General features: G+C 40.7%; 1 protein-coding gene across 7 annotated transcripts in view; it reads right to left on the bottom strand.

The window, feature by feature from the left end:
- plekha1b (pleckstrin homology domain containing, family A (phosphoinositide binding specific) member 1b) overlaps positions 1–15,969 on the bottom strand; it is a 54,286-nt gene that overhangs the window by 6,607 nt on the left and 31,710 nt on the right. For all 7 annotated transcript variants that reach the window (XM_036573175.1, XM_036573176.1, XM_036573174.1 and 4 more), the window contains exons 6-11: positions 12,243–12,371; positions 11,625–11,762; positions 11,097–11,165; positions 4,146–4,210; positions 2,874–2,937; positions 1,373–1,462 (exon numbers count right to left, since the gene is read on the bottom strand). In XM_036573175.1, coding sequence (XP_036429068.1) covers positions 1,373–1,462; positions 2,874–2,937; positions 4,146–4,210; positions 11,097–11,165; positions 11,625–11,762; positions 12,243–12,371 — 555 coding nt within the window. The remainder of the gene's footprint in view (positions 1–1,372; positions 1,463–2,873; positions 2,938–4,145; positions 4,211–11,096; positions 11,166–11,624; positions 11,763–12,242; positions 12,372–15,969) is intronic.

The raw sequence follows: 15,969 nt of genomic DNA, 5'->3' as shown, positions 1-15,969 counted from the left end.
TATGTGTGTGTGTTTTTTTTTTAAAATTGCCAAACAACTTAGGTAAGACACTCTCAGCTTCAATTTGACAGGAATAATTGGGGAAAAAATCAAATGTTTGGTGTCTAATTCATAAAACTGTTTTGATAAATGTAAAAATAAATGTATAAATAATGTCTGTTCATGAGTTGATGTACGTTAAGGCTGTGTTTACATCTGTAGTTTACATTTACATTAGTAGTGCAATCTTCATAGACCAGAAGTCGGCAACATGCGGCCCTGGAGCTGCCCTGTTGCGGCTCCGCAGCAGAATTAGAATTGTAGGTGAAAATAAAATAATCCTCCTTTTGCAGTAAAATGAAGCTCTGCTGATCGTTCAACCAAGTTTAAATAATAAATAAATGGTCTTAAACACTGGAGTTAAGGTACATCTGCTAATTCACCCTGACGGTTGTCGTGCAGTCACCATAGCAATGCAGACAACAGTCTCGCCTAGGCAGTAGCTAACAAAAAAGCAAAGAGAAAGATGAACATCGATAATTTGGAGACGAATGGACTTATTTGCGTTTATAATCACACCAGCTGGTTTACTGATACGTTTAATTTGCAACAAGAAACTATTAAACACTTAAGAGTCACAAGGCTGAGTTCAGCTTCTCATTCGCCAGCTTCTTGTTCGAATTCTCCCGTTCCACCGTAAATGGTGCAGCGGTTACATTCAGGCACCTTTTAAGTTGGAATAGGAAAATTCGAACAAGAAGCTGGCGAATGAGAAGCAACTTCAGCTTCGTAAAAAGTTAAATGTTGAGAGGCATTTTACAAAACATTATTCTCCTTTTGCGGAAATGTTTTCTGCCAGAGATGCGAGAAATGTGGCTATAGCTGAGCTAAAGCTTAAAGCAGAGCAAAGTAAGCCCGTGTTTTCATTTATATTATATTTTATAACCTATACTAGTGCATTAACACACACTAAAGCATATTCACAGCCAAAAAGATAAAATGGACATACAATACTGTGGCCCCAAGGTGGCGCTAAGAATCTATCTGCTAGAGGTGGACACGATGGTACAACTACGGTTCCTTCTGTGTTCGGTCATTACAGGCGTCTTTGGTTTATTTTGCGTTCATATCTCAAACAACTGCACCAGAGTTGGCTTGAATGCAAACTGGAGTTCGTGCTAATGGAACCAAACCTGAACGCACCCTTAAGACTTAGCGGGTGGTAATAACTTGTTTTCGGGTGATGGCGTCGTGGACGGCGCAGAACTAATGAGTGAAAATGGTGGAGATGCTGCCAATAGCTTATAACCCAGAGAGGTGCAGTTATAAGCCTGGGCTTCAGTCTCAGCTGGACAGGACGCAGGAGAGGGGCAGGACGAGGGGCAGAACGTACCGAAGCAGCAGAGCGACCCGGACCCCGCTGGGCCACGATCGCTCCGGAGATGGCTTTGATCCAGCTGTGCATCTCCTCTGGACTGTCCGTCTGAGAGAGAGAGAGAGAGAGCGCGAGAGAGCGCGAGAGAGCGCAAGAGAAGGCGAAAGAAGAGAGCGAGAGAACAGAGAGAGACAGAAATAGAAAGAGAGAGAGAGAGAGATGGACAGAAAGAGCAGAGAGACAGAGACAAAGAGTGTGAGAAAGAGAGCGAGAGAGAAAGAGAAAGCAGAGAGAAAAAGAAATAGAAAGAGAGAGAGCGCAAGAGAGAGAGAGTGAGCGAGAGGAAGGGGAGAGAGAGAGACAGAGAAAAAGAGACAGAAACAGAAAGAGAGGGCGAGAGAGAAAGAGCAAGAGAGGGAAGAAGGAGAGAGGGAACAGAAAGAAACAGAAATAGAAAGAGAGCGCAAGAGAGAAAGAGAGTGAGAGGAAGGGGAGAGGGAGAGAGAGAAAGAGAGAGAGAGAGTAAAAAACAAACAGAAAGAGGACGAGAGAGTAAGAGAGCAAGGGAGGGTGAAAGAAGAGAGCGAGAGAACAGAGAGAGAAAGACATAGAAAGAGAGAGGGAGAGGGACAGAAAGAGAGAGTAAGCGAGAGGAAGGAGAGAGAGAGAGAGAAAGAGACAAAAAAAGAAAGAGAGGGCGAGAGAGAGAGAGCAAGAAGGCGAAAGAAGAGAGTGAGAGAACAGAGAGAGACAGATAGAGAAAGAGAGAGACATAGAGCAAGAGAGAGAGAGAGAGAGACAAAAAAAACAGAGTGTGAGAGAGAGAAAAAGAAAGAGAGAGCAAGAGAGAAAGAAAGCATGAGAGGGAGGAAGAAGAGAGAACAGAGAGACATAAATAAAGAAAGAGAGTGCAAGAGAAAAAGAGAGAGACGGACAGAAAGAGCAGAGAGCGAGAGAAAGAGCAAAAAGAGAGTGAGAGACAGAGGGACAGCACAAGAGAGAAAAATAAAGAGAGAGAGAAAGAAAAAAACGGGGGAGACAGAATGAAAGAAAGAGAAAGAATGAGAGAGAGAGAGAGAGAGAGAGAGAGAGAGAGAGAGACCAAGAAACAAACCAATAAGGTAAATCATCAAACTACGGATCACTTTTGATTATAACACATTTGAATGTTCTCTGAACTGATTTTATCCTTTATTAATAACTAATAACTATATAATAATATAATTAATAACTAATGAATAACTTTGCACATTTCTGCTAATTTAAAAGCTGCTTTAGCAGTCACATTCATGTTTAAAGAATCACAGAACTGCAGTTAGCACAGCGCTAATTGGTGGGGTATTAGCTTCTATTATTTATTAGCTACATTACTTCTTAACTGCTTGAAGCAAAGCTCAGACACTTCCTGGCTAATTACCATTTAGGGTTAATTGCGTTAAATGGACTTAGAACTATTCCTCTGAGAGCTGGTGAAGAATGACCCTGAAGACTACAGGCAACTGCAGAACACTGTTCTCACCTGAATGTAGAAGGTTCTTGAGGTAGTGACGAGTTCGAAAAGATTGTCCCTCATCATCAGATCACTGAAAACACAGCACGGTCAGGGTTCACACGGTCAGCTACATGACACAAAAGCTACGTTCACGTTACAAGCCTCGTTGCTCAAATCCGATTTTTTGCTCAAATCCGATCTCTCTGACACGATGGTTCACACTCGTTTAGGTAAGTGATTCAAATCGGTCATTAATGTGAACGAACTGGCGTCCTGAAATGACCCGCATGAGCACATCCTACTCAGTAACGTCACGTGAATGAATCACGAGCATCATCAGCACAAACTAACGAGCAGAACGAGCTTCGCTGAGAAGATAATTAACTCTGATCAGCTCTCAGCTTCCTTATTAGAGCGAGACGAAGGAGAAAAAGGTGAGATGAGCTGCTTTTCCACCGTTTACAGGCTTTAACTTCTGTTTGGCGCTGTTGCCATGGTAACGCTGAATGATGGCGCAGTGCAGTGAAAAAAAAGCACATGAATTCAGATGTCAGCGTCACATTAAAGTCGCATGGCCACAAATTGGATACGGATCTGATCTAGGACCACACATGAAAGTGGCTCAGGTTGGATTTGAAAAGATCAGATTTGTGTGTCCACACAGCTCTGAAAACATCAGGTCTGAGTCACATTAGGGCAAAAAATCGGATTTGTGCCGCTTCAAACTGGTAATGTGAACGTAGCCAAACAATCTGTATGTTTTTGGTTTGCTGACACTTCTAACATCATTTGTTTTTTCGGTGGTTTAATTTACTGACGTACTGTGGAAACTGTGCTTTTTGTACATCGTTTCAGCTCGATCATGACTTATCAATCAATATTTTGAGAATGGCTGAGCAAAACAAGTTAAAAAAAAAAAAACTTTAAAAAAAGTTTCTTTCCACACAAACATTGGGACTCTAATCCAAATACACACATTTAAACCAGAGACATTCCATTAATGCTGAACTAACTGGTTCGTTTGTAACACTGGAAATGTTAAATTAACTTGGGGTGTTAAATTCAAGTGTATTTTTTTTTTTTTCTGAAGAGAATGGTTCTTTTTTTTTCCACTGCCGCCTCCATTGGTCATTTAGGGTGATCAGGGGAAAGGGGGCATGGCCTAAAAAATGGCTGTTTACTACGGCACTTGGTACCAACTTCCGCACACACAAACAAGACCGAACACACCCACACACACAACCACACGAACATACACACACCCACACACACAAACACACACACGCCCATGGCACTGACCTCTGTTTACACTCCTGAACTTTATTAACCTCCTTCAGTGGAATCATACGCAGAGGCTCTCTGTCCTGAAGAGAGAGAGAGAGAGAGAGAGAGAGAGAGAGAGAGAAGGAAGGGATGAAGGGATAGAGAAAATAAGAAGGGAAAAGGGAGAGAGAAAGAGAAGGGAGAGAGAGAAAGAGAGGAAAAAGGAGAGACAGAAGGAAAAGAGAAAACAAGAAATGAAGAGAAAGACAGAGAAGGGGGAAGGAGAGAGAGAGAAAAAGAGAGAACAGATAGAGAGAGAGAGAAAAAAAGGGAAGAGAGAATGAGAAGAGAAGGGGAAGGAGAGAGAGAATACAGGGGGAGAAGAGAGAGAGAGGAGAAAGAGAAGGAAGAGAGACAAAAAGCAAGAAAAGAAGAGAGAGAGAGAGAGAGAGAGAGACAGAAGGGGGAGGAGGGAAAGAGAGGGAAGGAAGAGAGAGAAAACAAGAAGAGAAGAGAAGAGAAGAGAAGAGAAGAGAGACAGAGAAGGGGGAGGAGAGAGAAGGCAGAGAGGGGGAAGGAGAGAAGGAGAGAGAGAGAGAATGAAAAGACAAAGCAAGAAAGGAGAGAGAGACAGAAAGAAGAGGGAAGGAGAGAGAGCGTAAAGGGAGAGAGGGAGAGAGAAAGAAGGGAGCGAGAGAGAGAGACAGCAAGAGAGATAAGGGGGAGAGAAAGAGAGAGAGAGAGAGAGAGAGAGAGAGAGAGAGAAGTGAGATTGAAAAATGAATGCAAAAGAATATTATTTATTCAGAATGTACCACATTTTGATGTAATTTAATGAATACAGTAAAATACTAAAAGAAGCAGCTCTCTCTCTCTCTCTCTCTCTCTCTCTCTTTGTGAGGTAGAATGGTTGAAAAAGCAAAAAGAAAGCTCTTCACTCGGGCTGGACGCTGGAGAGAACACAAGGCCGTCATTATCAGGCCTAAAATAGCCTTTTATTGACACAGTGCTGTATGATTTAGTCTGAAACCTCCCTCTCTGCCCAAGTCCTTCCATCCACACAGCTGTGTTCCTGACTCAGACTAACACCCGGACAGAAGAGCGTCCAAAAATGACTTGCTTGTGGTTTGATGGTTACTATATTCATTCTCCACCAGAAGATCACCAACACAGGACCCCTCACCATCTGACCACCATCTGACGCAACTGCTGTGGTTTTCTAAGTGAAAAAACTACGCTAACAGTATCAGCTTGTGTTATTTGCCCAATGCTAACTGACCCTCAACAGCTTTTCAGCCACTGTTAGCCACTTTAACGATTCTTCAGAACCTTGAAAAGTCCAGCGCTGTCACCTGAATCTGAAAAACTAACGGCACCACAATTGCAAAATGATTTATAAAATATTAAAGCTGCAGTATGTACAATTTTTTTCTTCAAATTGAAAGAGGCAGCATTACTAAGTCGGGAGATAAAAACTAAAATACTGTGAGTGTAAAGCCTGAAACAATCATTTATAAGTCAGAGGCGTCGAGTCTGGAGTTTTTTACACCATGTCGTATGTGGTAACACTTTACTGTAGGGTGCTGTTCATAGGGCTACATGACTCCTACATACGCCTGTCATGACGACTGACATAACCCTATATGAACATTTATAAATGCTTATTCTAATAGGCATCGTATGTCATAAAGACTACTGTAGCCAACTTGGGATCAAAATTGGTAAATGTAACCTTCATAGCAAATGCCAATTGGAATAAGCATTTATAAACATTAATGTAGGGTTATGTCAGTTGTCATGACAGCCTTATTTACAATACCCTACAGTTGTGTTACCTCATCTGTCTTTATGTATAATCGTCACGTGCATAGACTCAAAAAGAAGGTCCGGTTCGATGTTTCGGTCACAAAGGTTATGACTAAGTTCACTTTAAATTCTCTTTCCATCATCAGATTCATCTCTTCAGGGGCCTTGGGGGGGGGGTTACAAAATGATATTCTTCATTTTGCATGCAACTACACATTTCCACCAGAGAGGTCTCCAAAACATACACAGTGTAGCTTTAATATTGCAATTACTACATGCAAAACACTGTCACGCTAAAATGCTGATGGTGAATAACAGCCAAAGGGAGTCAACTAGCACATAATCAACTGGCCCCTCATTAGCTTTCAGTTATTGATGGCCACTTTGGATTTTAACAGAGGACTAAAAATGTTCTGTGCTGTTATTAAAATCAGAAAAAATGATTGCTCTTGGGAAAAATGCTAGAAAAATCTTGATTACAGGACCATTTTTTGACACAATATCTGCATCCATCTCATCCAAGCCAGGTGGCATGTGAGTTTGATTTAATGGTGAGGGAAACACTGCTAATAGTAAAACAAAGGTAAATCCAGAAAAAAACACCATTTTGCCTTACAATGTCCTGCAATACTGCCATAAAACAGTGTCTCAGACATTAGGCAGCACTTTCATAACCTTTTTTATGTAATAGTTTCTGTGTGGGAGCTTTACAGTCAAGAGATCTACACAGTGCATCTATATCTGAGATTAAGTAAGGCTCATACAGCTCACAAGACAAGCTAATGCAGTGCTAAAGTTGAAATATTAACAACATAAACTGTCATTTTCCAAATGAGCTCTGCTTCTGGGGTTGAGAATTCCAAGTAGAAATCCACAGAATCTAACGTCTGAGCAGTGATGGGGAAGCCTTACACGAAAACCTATTTTTGAACAATAAAACATGTTCCCAAAAGTTTTCCTCTGCGTACTGCCAAATATTTGTGCAACACCTAAAAAGGTAAGCCTACTGCCCTACTTTAAAGTCTGTTTTTCCCTTGTTTTTTCCTTAACCAATTATCAGTTCACTAACCCTAATGGATACTCAAATATCAAAATGCACAGGCATAATTTTCCACGATTCTAATGCATTCTGAGACTTTTTTTTCTTGTTTTCTACGTATTTTGGCTTTTTTTGATAAAAAATCTCTGGCATACCATGCCAAGGTCAAAAAGCCAATGTGTTCAGCTAAAAATCTATTGTAAACTGAGGTCATTCTAAAAGCACTGTCTACTCCATAATGGCGCACAGTGCTTGGACCCCTATGATTGCCACTTGCAACCGCTTGTTACAGCGGTTCACAGAAATCAACGTTTTACATCAATTTCAATCAAAACTAAACTCATTATCCTGGTTGGTAATGATTCACATATGACCCTTTGTTGCACACCTTTCAAAACAAGAAGAAAGAGATTTGAATATGTGATAAATGAAACCGACTTCACCGCTCACAAAACATGGCCCTTTTTTTACATTTCTGTGACGTTATCAATATGCCATTCACGTCAATCTCCACAAACTACACTATCAGTTGATATCCGAGATGTGACGAGTCTGTATGTATGAGTGAGCTGGAGTTTTTGAGCAGAGGTAAAAAACACACATGCTCTGACTTGTAAGCTGCAGCCCGTCAACACGTCAAAGTAGGAATGGAATTTAGAGCATTCACTCAGACAGGCTGGAACAACGCACTGACAGCTCATACTGCTCTCCATAGACCCACCAATTAAGCATTACTGTATTCTTGGGCTGCAACAAACAAGTATGTTGGTAGCCGAATAATCTATGGATTATTGAAACTAATACTTGTCTATTCAACTATTCAATACTTGACTATACAACCCTTTACATTGTGTGTAAATTTCATGATGAATGGACTAGAAGAAAAGACCCAAAATGACTTGGAAAAATGTTTTCTTCCAACAGTGATGTATATATGTGTGTGTGTGTATATATATATATATATATATATATATATATATATACACATATATACACACACACATATATATACATCACTGTTGGAAGAAAACCTCGTATCTCCAAAATGGTAACTTTACAGGAGAAGAAAAAAACCCACTTTACTTTTAATGTAGGTCAGTACATTTTTCCAAGTCATTTTGGGTCTTTTCTTCTAGTCCATTCATCATGAAATTTACACACAATGTAAAGGGTAACAAGTATTTTGAAAAATGTCAAAAATGGAGATACAATGTTTTCATCCAACAACAGTGAAATAAACAAAACTACAGCAGTTGAAGCTGTTTAAGACCTACTTTATCCATCAAGCAAAGAAAAAAACTCATCACAGTACATAGGTCAGAATGTTTTGGATCAAACAATGCAGAAGGCCGCACTTACAGACATTTTATTACCATTTAGTACCGTCCCACAGGAACACCATAAAGTTTATCCTCATTCCTGTAATATTTTTGGTTTTACCCCCATACCTGCAGTTTACCGTGGGATTACTGTGCTGTTACTGCTATCCCCATTCCTGTTCAGCTTTCTAGTATGTTCAACACCCTTTATAATTCATTGATCAAGAGAAAATGTGTTTTAAAATAGGAAACGTTAGGCCAATGTGTTCGGTTATAAATCTAACATAAATTGAAGTCACTCTACAAATATTGTCTTTTGTGCTTTACTGGCTCCATAATGGAACCCAGTGCTTGGACCCCTATGATTGCCATTTGCAACCACTTGATATCATGCTCAAGCTCACAACGTGAAGTAACATGGCCTATTTTTGACATTAACATTCTACGGAAAGTAAGGTTATGAAGGCGTTGCCATTGCGCTATTGTTTACTCCAGTCAGCGCGAAAAACACGTGATGATGTCACCAACCAATCGACAATTACATTCATTGCCAACTAATTTGTTCATCGATTTTAGCCGACTACGTTGATTATTCGTTGCACTCCTACTGCACTCGTGAGGCATGATTACTGACTCTCAGGGCCATTTCTGAACAAGCTGATCCACCCCTATCATACTCTATAGGGCCCGAGCATCATTTCAATCAATAAGCTATGTATGGGTATTGGCTGATTTTCAGCCCAAATATGCAACTGGCCGATATTTCCCTGCTGATCCATAAGAGCTGATCAAGTCAAGTCAAAGTTTATTTATAAATCGTTTTTTACAACAGGTGTTGTCACAAATCAGCTTTACAGAAAAATCCAGGTCCGAGCCCCCATAAGCGTCGCCAATGGCAACAGTGGCATCTGAAAAACTCCCTAAGAGCAAGAGGAAGAAACCTTGAGAGGAACCAAGACTCAAAAGGGGAACCCATCCTCCTCTGGTCAACACTGGATAGCAAACAGAATTAGTATAAAATATTAGAATACAAAACAGGGAAAAACAGGTAAAGCAATTGTTAATTAGATAGTTTGAGTTTATGCGGCAGCATCAGCAGCAGGAGATCAGCGACATAAAACGCATGAGCCATATTTAAGGATTTCCGTAGACCTTTGCAAGGCTCCCTGGTCAGTTCCTAATTCAAATCGTGAACTTTTAAAAATGGACACACGTGTAATACTGCCGTATTCCACACAGAGTCCGAAACTGATGGACAGCGTCGCTGCGCAAATTTTTAGCCTGCTCTGTTTTCTGTGCTGTGTGGATGTGTTAAAATCAACCTCCGTTGTCATGGTTGCAGCCAAATGTGTGTCAGGATGGCGGCAGAACTCTTGTTTGTAGCCGAGCACAAAAGCTTATACAAAAAGCAAATGCTGACTAAAAAATGTGGAGGTTAAATACAATATACGGCTATGAATGACGGTGAGAACGTTACAGCGACTTTATTTAACTGGAGCTCATTCGCACCTTTTTAATGAGAGGAGCAACAAGCAGAAACAGAGCCTTGAATTCCCCCACTGAGGAAATTCCTGCAGAATCGCTCATCATGCAGCTTCTGCTCGCTCTTGGAAGAAGCGGTGGAACTCTGTGTTGTTGTCTTTTTGGGAGAACGGGACGTACCCAGTGTATACACTGATTAGTTGTTTAGTTTTCAGCGTTTGGGCGGAACGCTTTGGTCTTGGTGTGAAGATCCCAACACATTAAAATCGTATGCGTTTTTTTTTATTCGAAAAAAAATCGTATTTGGTGTAAATAGGTCTTAACAGTCCAGCCCCACTCTCGATTGGTATGGCTACTGGCCAATTGTGCTGAAAGGCAATCTGTGATTGGTATCGGCCCCAAAAACCCTGATGGGCCCAACTCAAAATCAAATACTTGATCTCAAAATCACCCCTTTAATACTTAAGCCCTAATTTGAAATCACTGCAGTTCAAAATATATCCAGTAGGCGGCATAACAGTCAGGCTGAAACCCAGATGCTAGCGTGTCACCATTACAGCCCTCTTTTCATATCGCTGCTGTCGGAAAAAAAACCTCGTACCTCCAAAATGATAACTTTGCAGGACAAGGAAAAACATAATGTACTTTCAATGTAAGTCAATGGAACCAGATGTCTTGCCAAGTCATTTTGGGTTGTTTCTTTTGGTCCATTCATCCTGAAATTTACACAAAATGTAAAGCATAACAGGCATTTTCAAATTATATCAAAAACTGAAAAACAACAAAAATGGAGATACAAGGTTTTGTTCTGACCGCAGTGATATACAGCTTTTCGGAGTCATATAGACCTCAAAAACGAAACAGCATTTACATTTAATTTATCACAATGACGATTTTAATTTTAATTATTTTATCTGGCTAGTCTGCTTTTTTTTTCAGCATGGAAATCAGCAGGTACCCCACTCGGCTCATAAGGCAATGCAACCACCGAAACCGTGAAAACCTGTATGCCTTCAGCAGCGCTCCGCTTCTCATCTCCTGCTTTAATGAGCAGATCTGCAGCACTACATTAACACTAACCAGCTAATAGTCATCCCAGCATCATATCTTAACTGGCTCGTCTGCCATCGTTATCAAAATGTGGAGCTCTTTTGTGAAATGAGTAATGTTTGTCAGGCCTGATGTTGGGAAACATTGGAAACTATGCTTCACTGTGGAAATGTGTTTAGGATGCTGGCCAGCTTCTGTGAACAATACAGCGGCTGGACTTTCGCTTATCAGAGCTGAGGGTCTCACGTAGAGGAAAAAAATGAGAGAAGCGAGAAAAAAAAAATCACTCACCAGGTCCGACTTAAAATAACTGATGGTGTTATCATCCAGCATGAAGTATCTCCTCTTCCAGTTCTTCATCTACAGACAGATGGAGAAGAACGTCAGTCACTGCTGTGATTATAAACTGGAAGACCTAATATACTGAATGTTTTCCACATTTCAAAATAATATGGAGGACATCAAAACTATGAAATAGCACATTTGGAGTTCCAAAATCAGAAATAACAATAAATATTTAGACCTACCCAAACTCACAACGCAGCTGACTGGCTTAAACACATTACTGATTCCATTATTACTACACAAAAACAACTTTACTACACTATTGTATTACATTACTATGTAAATACAATGTTATTATCATTGTAATTAAGATGATAATGATTCTAGAGCTAAGGTTCTACATTCAAACTGCTTCATGGGCTTCATTCGTTTATTCACTTATTTTATATTTAATAATTTTGTTTTGGAAATTTATATTTGAAATGAAAAAATCTCACAGTAAACAGTGGCCAATATGTTGACCATGTGACTCACCACTGCACCCTGTTTCACGCAGAAGCCAGCTTTAACCACTGACTGGTCCTGGTTGGCGCGGCTCAGGTAGTAGGGCATCTGGCCATGGGCTTTCCTTGGAGCAGCACGCTCTGCCCCATTCTGCCCCTCCCCCTTCTCCTGCAAAAAGCGAAAACAGCACATGGGGGTTAAACCTCAGACAATTAAAGGTGCAGTAAGCAGAAACATTAAAGGTGCAGTATGCAAGCGTGCTAATTGTGCAGTAAACTGGAACCCGTTAAAAAGGATCCGCAATCTAAGTTTTAAATGTATTTTCTTACAACATTTGAGCTGTTGTATGAGCCAAACCTGGATATGAAGGAGAAGCTTTGGGGCCACCTCTGTTTAGTACCTTAAAATTTCAGCTCTATTACTGCAATTCAAATAACGATTACTCTTCGGAAGACCACCTGGCAAAAACTGGACTCCCCTGGTTCCTGACGCCATTGGGCCTTTTTAGCGTCAATGTTTGAACCACAAGACAACGCAATAAGCCACTAAAGCGAACAGTACAGCTTTGATTGAGCCTTTTGAGGCTTTAAACTGATTCAGCTCCGATACTATGATTATGATATAATTAATGGATGTAAATGAACTGACCTGTGTAGGAGTGATGATGGGCACTCCTCCAATAATCTCCGTCTTGTAGGACACCTGCTTCATGGCCCCCAGAACCTCTGCACAAGCCTCTGCTGGGTTCTGCACACTGTGGTCCCCCGACTTCGGAACCTGTAAATGTTTCACAGTGCTAAGAGTCGAGTGACAGTCTGTAATAGTGAGTACACTGTAACTAGGGGACCTAATCATGGTTAGCCTCGCTAGCACATACACATGAAAAGTCCTTCTACCTAGTGAACATGCCTACTTTAAGATTACTGACCCAATAGTTCAACTGCTCACTTACAGATTGCATAATTTCCATAAAAAGGCAGGGAGGGATAAAGCCCCCCCTCACCATTGGGCTGTGGAGCAGTGGAACTGTGTTCTCTGGAGTGATGGAGCTCCATCCAGTACCTTTGGGATGAGTTGGAGTGATCCAGAACTGATCAGTACATGACCTCACTAATGCTCAATCAAATCCTCACAGCAGTGTTCCAACATCTAGTGTAAAGCCTTCCCAGAGGAGTTAAGTAAGGAACAAACTATAATATCAGGGATGCTCCAAAAGCAACAAAGTGTCAAAATCTTACACTCACCAAAATTTGAATACTAAGCAAAATGAGAAACAGTGAGTCAATGTGCTTTTTGTTTAAACAGTCTCAGTGGCAACAGATCAACAGTGAAAACATCAGCTGTGTGGAACTACATCATGGTTTTTAAGTGGAAGATCATACATTAGATTTATAATCTCTGTTCATCCTGAGTTATTAAAGCTACGTTCACGTTACAAGCCTTATTTCTCACATCCGAGTTTTTTGCACAAATCCGATCTCTCTGACACGATGGTTCACACTTGTTTAGGTAAGTGATTCAAATCTGTCATTAATGTGACGAACCGGCGTCCTGAAATGACCCTCATGAGCTCATCCTACTCAGTAACGTCACGTGAATGAATCACAAGCATCATCAGCAACAAACTAACGAGCAGAACGAGCTTCACTGTGAAGATCATTAACTCTGATCAGCTCTCAGCTTCATTATTAGAGCGAGACGAAGGAGAAAAAGGTGAGATGAGCTGCTTTTCCACCGTTTACAGGCTTTAACTTCTGTTCGGCGCTGCTGCCATGGTAACGCTGAATGATGGCGCAGCGCAGTGGAAAAAAGGCACATGAATTCCAATCTGAGCGTCACATTGAGGTCACATGGCCATGAATCGGATACATATCCGATCTAAGACCACATATGAAAGTGCCTCAGGTTAGATTTGAAAAGATCAGATTTGTGTGTCCACACAGCCCTGAAAACATCAAAACCAGCAAAAAATCGGATTTGTGCCGCTTCAACCTGGTAATGTGAACGTAGCCTAAGAAGAGAAACAACACCCAAGAACTTCATCACTATAGATCTGATACCACTTGAAAATACAACATCCTGCTTGTACAGAAAAGTGAATAAACAAGAGCACAAAAGTGCAAAATATAACAGAATAACAGCAATCATTGTTGAAGACTTCGGACTTCATATAGTAATCACTTTAGTCAGTTTACTACATAAACTGTTTTTATGTATTGCTTGCTATCTGTGGGTTCCATCTTTGGTTTGGGACAAGAATTTTCTTCTCGGTGCATCGATAATCAACGCCTTTGACTTCAGAAGAAATACTGTACGAGAAGGTGTCTACAAACGTTTGGACGTTTCTGTATCCAGCCAGGCAAAAGCAAAACTAATTTCTAAGGTGGAAGAAGAAGACAACTGTTTTTAATTCAATACTTTTCTGTCTTAATTTAAAATTTAATAGGGGAGTCACTGACAGGACACTGACATGACATCACAAGTCCATTATTTTCCCCAAAAATAATCTAATAAATACATGACAGACATCGAATTATTCAACAATACCTCTTTTATGTGATACAAATGTTAGTGCATCCATGTAAAATTCGATAGCTTCCTTTGTGCCTCTAAAAGTTTCAAAATGTCAAATATCAGGTAGCACATCCGAAAACAAGGGACTTTTATTCTGGTTAGAACGGTTCAGTTCACCATGTCAGGTGGTGTGACCTCAGGAGAACCATGAAAATGTGTAATTATTTAATAATTTTTATAATGTGAGTATAAAAAGGTTAAGGACAAACGTTTTTATGGGTGCCTAAGTAGATGCCTGTTTAATTTCAGATTAGTCTGAAAAGTCAGGTGGCGCAACCAAACCAGCACAGTTTACTAACTGAAATAGGCAATTAAAAGCTTTGATAACACTACGTGTAACTATATTTAAGACATAAAATGCACAGAGATGTAAATGCAAATATATATGCAGATATCTGCGATGGACTGGCGAACTGTCAAGGATGTTTCCCGCCTTCCGCCCAATGACCGCTGGGATAGGCAACAGCTCCCCCGATGACCCAGAAGGATAAGCAGCTTAGACAATGTGTGTGTGTGTATATGTGCAGATATAAAAATGCACATCATGTCCTTTTCAAAAACATTTTTTGCAAACCTTATTTGGCACTGACCCACTAGAGGACCACTACGTCCCTTACAGTACTGTGCAAAAATCAGAATCCATATATTTAATTTCCAATCACAATGATCTAAAGTACAAGTTATTCATTTTTCAGCATCAGGAAAAAGTAGAAAAGCATAGAAAAATACACAGAAGCCTCAACAACTACATACGATATAATTTTAAAAAATATTTACTATGTCCACACTTTACCTTTATCACAGCTTCCATTCTTTTCAGGAGACCCTCTTTCAGTTTTTCAAAGAAATCTGCATGGATATTTTTCCCCAGACACAGTCAGGGACGAAGGCTGGGCTCTCTTTTGGTCATTTTTTGACCTCCACTTCTGGAAACTTCACTTATTTGCCTCTGACTTTGTCCTCCCTCATACAAGCAGATTATCTTATACCTAATCACCTTAGAAATACGTCCTAAAAAATCAATCACTTGTAGCAAATGCTAGTGGCCAATCTGTAAGAGAACACATTTTCAAGGGGTCATCAAGCTGACCTTTACTGGACCTGAGGGAGTGACTACCGCCAATGTTTGAGCAGGTGGCAGAATGGATGTGCAAGGCTAGATGATGCAGCTTCAGCTGACGCTTCTCCCTGTAACGCTATGCATTCTGGGAGAGAGGTGGACGGCCCTTTGTTACGATCTGCACTCATGGAGCTGTGGGCCTCTGCAAGCCGAGGAACAGAGTGGAAGTTTACAAGAGCCTGTGTATGTGAGTATAATGCCCGGCTTCCTCTTTAAGAAAAGGGTCCGTTTGTAGAACGGAAAGCTTTCTTTCTTCCTTTTAACTAGCGGAGAACAGTTACAGTGTGAAAGGAGTGAAAGAGAAAAAACAAAAAGAGAGGAATCGGACAAAGCTGGTGAGTCAGAGACGAGAGGAGAGTCGACGAGAAAGCGGTGCAGGAAATGAGCCCCTGGCATGTGTGCTGTGCTTCGATTTATTTATATATGTATTTGTGTTGTTTTACAGTGAGCAAATGCACTTGTTCATGCCACACAGGTGGTGTGTGTGTTGGGGGGGGTGCACACTTGCTGGTCAGGCCGCTGTGTAGTAAAATTAGACTTGTTTTCGAAGCTTCTGCGGAACAACAACAATCAGCCATAACATTAACACGAACGTCCTTGTTTCTACACTCACTGCCAATTTTATCAGCTCCACTGACCATATAGGAGCACTTTGTAGTTCTTCTGCAGTTACAGCCTGTA

Source organism: Colossoma macropomum, unplaced genomic scaffold, assembly GCF_904425465.1.
Source record: "Colossoma macropomum unplaced genomic scaffold, Colossoma_macropomum, whole genome shotgun sequence".
Classification (NCBI taxonomy): Eukaryota; Metazoa; Chordata; class Actinopteri; order Characiformes; family Serrasalmidae; genus Colossoma; species Colossoma macropomum.
This window is presented reverse-complemented; position numbering and strand designations above follow the sequence as displayed.